The 2650-nt window shown below is 40.0% G+C and overlaps 1 protein-coding gene across 1 annotated transcript in view; it reads right to left on the reverse strand.

Annotated features, from left to right (window-relative positions):
- Positions 1-220: 220 nt before the first annotated feature.
- Positions 221-2650, reverse strand: part of EDARADD (EDAR associated via death domain) — a gene marked incomplete at its 5' end in the record, with an annotated part of 10856 nt that continues 8426 nt past the window's right edge. The window contains one exon of the mRNA XM_010163182.2: positions 221-1024. Within this exon, the coding sequence (XP_010161484.2) occupies positions 648-1024 (377 nt within the window). The remainder of the gene's footprint in view (positions 1025-2650) is intronic.

Raw genomic sequence — 2650 nt, forward strand, 5'->3', positions numbered from 1 at the left:
AGTAGACGTATACAAATAATTATTTTGTTTAACGTCTGTTCTTGTTTATAAGAGAGATTTAAAGCTTAATTTGAATGTGATGTTGAAACATTGAATTAATAGTAACATGCAAATCCAAACTGCTGCTTAGAACACCGAGGCATTCCTATGCCAAACACAGTGTCATAAAGCTTAAAAAAAAAAAATAAAAATAGAGAGAGAGAAAAAAAGTAACCCCTCATCTTCTACTAGGTATAAGATACAAAACTGTGGAAGGGCTGCCAGAAAGGCCAAGAGACTTGGCTACTAATTGTTGCTTTTTCAATAGCAACAGCACATAACTGACACAGTCAATGACTGCTGCAGTAAAACCAGTGGTCTTTCTCACTCCTCTTCTGCTTAGGAAGCCTGTAAACAGCAGCAAAGAAACTGAAGGCTTCCGTAGACTCAAGAACACAACCTGCATTATTCCATCCACTTCTGGAAGGTTATCTTTGCAACCCTGAGGGCACAGAACATACATATGTGTATACAGTACATAAAGTTGTGTAAAGCTAAAGTATACAAACCGTCAGTACAGGCTCTCTCTCTTGCAAGGGAAACTTCCCACGTACTAGTGGCAGCTAGTCCCAGCATTTAACACCTACGGACTAACAACTTTCTTTGACCTAGAAGTCATTCTGGTAAGTTCTGTTCCCTCTCTTGGGCCATTCCTCCTCCACCCATTTCAGCAGCACTTTCACAACATCAATTCTCTTATAAAATTTACAGAGATCAATCAGCTGCTCCACAGTCCTGTCACTATTCCGTAGCAAGAACTCCAAGGTGGGACTTTGGGGCTTCTGTTCAAGGAAACACAATTCATCGTAAGTCATTCCCCACTTGCTTGCTAAATTTCTCCAGTTTTTCACTGTTGGGTGGCAGGGATCCAGCTTTAGCCTCACTGTGTACAGCAAGTCCTCATCATTGAGCATGTCACTGATGGTTGGTGCACGGAATAAGCATAAGGAGCAGGTGCCGTTTTCCTTGCAGGTTTTCTTGAGATCTGCAGTGAAAACCATGACATGGGGAGAAGTTAGGATCTACTGCTGTGGTTTCACCAGAAACAAAAAGTTAAAAGCACCCATAAAATTAGCTTCCTAAGCCTTCTCTCTTCACTGCGCTCAGTGGCTATAATCAAAGACAGTAATCTTGAAAGTACCATATTTATACATTTATAGAAAAGGCACGCAATTATATCCAGTGTGTTAGCTGGGATATTCCCCTCTTCTGTTTTTGGGAACTTATGTCACTTCCTTGGAATCTGCCACAACGCTGCTTACATCACTGATAGGAAAATGTGCGCATTATGTGCGTCTTGCGTACATATTGTAGGATGAAGGAAAAGGTTTTGCACATCTGAACTGCTGCCTCCATACCAACGTGAAATATTTGCTCCAGGAGAATCTCTGCTGCCAGCTGCAAACACAACTAACATCTAGTACTTTAACACAATGAAAAAGTGGAAATGTTCCTTTGCTTTGGGAGGGCTCTTAAAATAAAAGCTGTCCCTGTTATACCAAGCAAGCCTATTTTAAATGCACATTTTGGAAAGGAATAAAGTGCATACTCCTCCATGTGTAAGAAAAATAAAAACAGTAGGTGGCAATATGTTCTAAAATCTGCATAAAATACTGAAAATTGCCATTTAGAGGTCTCCCACACACAAGTCAGTATCTCCCCAGCATTGTGAACAATGTGGTGCTATTAGGCTCTAATATATATTAATAACCCATGAAAGCATGTAGAAACCAGTTCTAGTCATGCTTCTAATTAAATACTAATACTAGGACCTTTAACATTGCAGTGGTACAGGGCACTGTTAGAGCACTTTGGCTGCAGGTATGACCTTAACTCTCCTGGCTCCTTTTTGAAGGCCAGGAGAATTTGCTATTTCCAAAGAGTGCTACATAATAAACGCAGCCTGGAAGCACTTTCTAAAGCTTCAGCCCTCCAGCCTCATTGTACAGCTTGAAATAGGGAAGCAACCGGTCCTACTCAGGATGAAACTCTTTGAAAAAGGGATATGACGATAAGAAAACTGATATAAATCAGAAGATTGACTAAAAACAACAGAAAACAGTGACACATAATTCACACCTGCTGGATCAGTGCTGGTCTGAGACCTGAACTGTATCTCTGGCAAAGGGCAAATCTGGTACTCAGTGCCACCTACTCATACAGACAGAACAGCATCTGTTCAGGTTTTTTTATTTTTTAATTTGCAGTAATTATTGTCAGTTTGTGTGAAAATTCCAGAAAGACCATCAAATTGTGATTTTTTAAATTCTAAATACTAGTACTGATAAAAGCAAATTCAGCTGAATGTAGCTTCTGCATGCACTTTGTTTTTAAGGGAAAAACAGGCTATTGTTATTTTTGTAACACTGCTCATCGGTTTGCTTTTTTAGGAGGCAAAAAACAACTTCTGAAGTTTTCAACAAGTTAGGACATGCAGCAACAACACTGCTTCAGACACATAACTTTGTGCAAATGCTTAGATTCCCTGTTAAGGGGAAACATGTTCTGGTGACATCTTTGCTCAAAGGTATTTCACAGGCCTTGCAGCTGTTCCCCACAGAAATACGTACGTTAACTATTCTGTTCTTCTTGTGCACCCTAAACTCCTGCT

The sequence above is a fragment of the Antrostomus carolinensis genome, unplaced genomic scaffold (assembly GCF_000700745.2).
Source record: "Antrostomus carolinensis isolate BGI_N321 unplaced genomic scaffold, ASM70074v2 scaffold26992, whole genome shotgun sequence".
Classification (NCBI taxonomy): domain Eukaryota; kingdom Metazoa; phylum Chordata; class Aves; order Caprimulgiformes; family Caprimulgidae; genus Antrostomus; species Antrostomus carolinensis.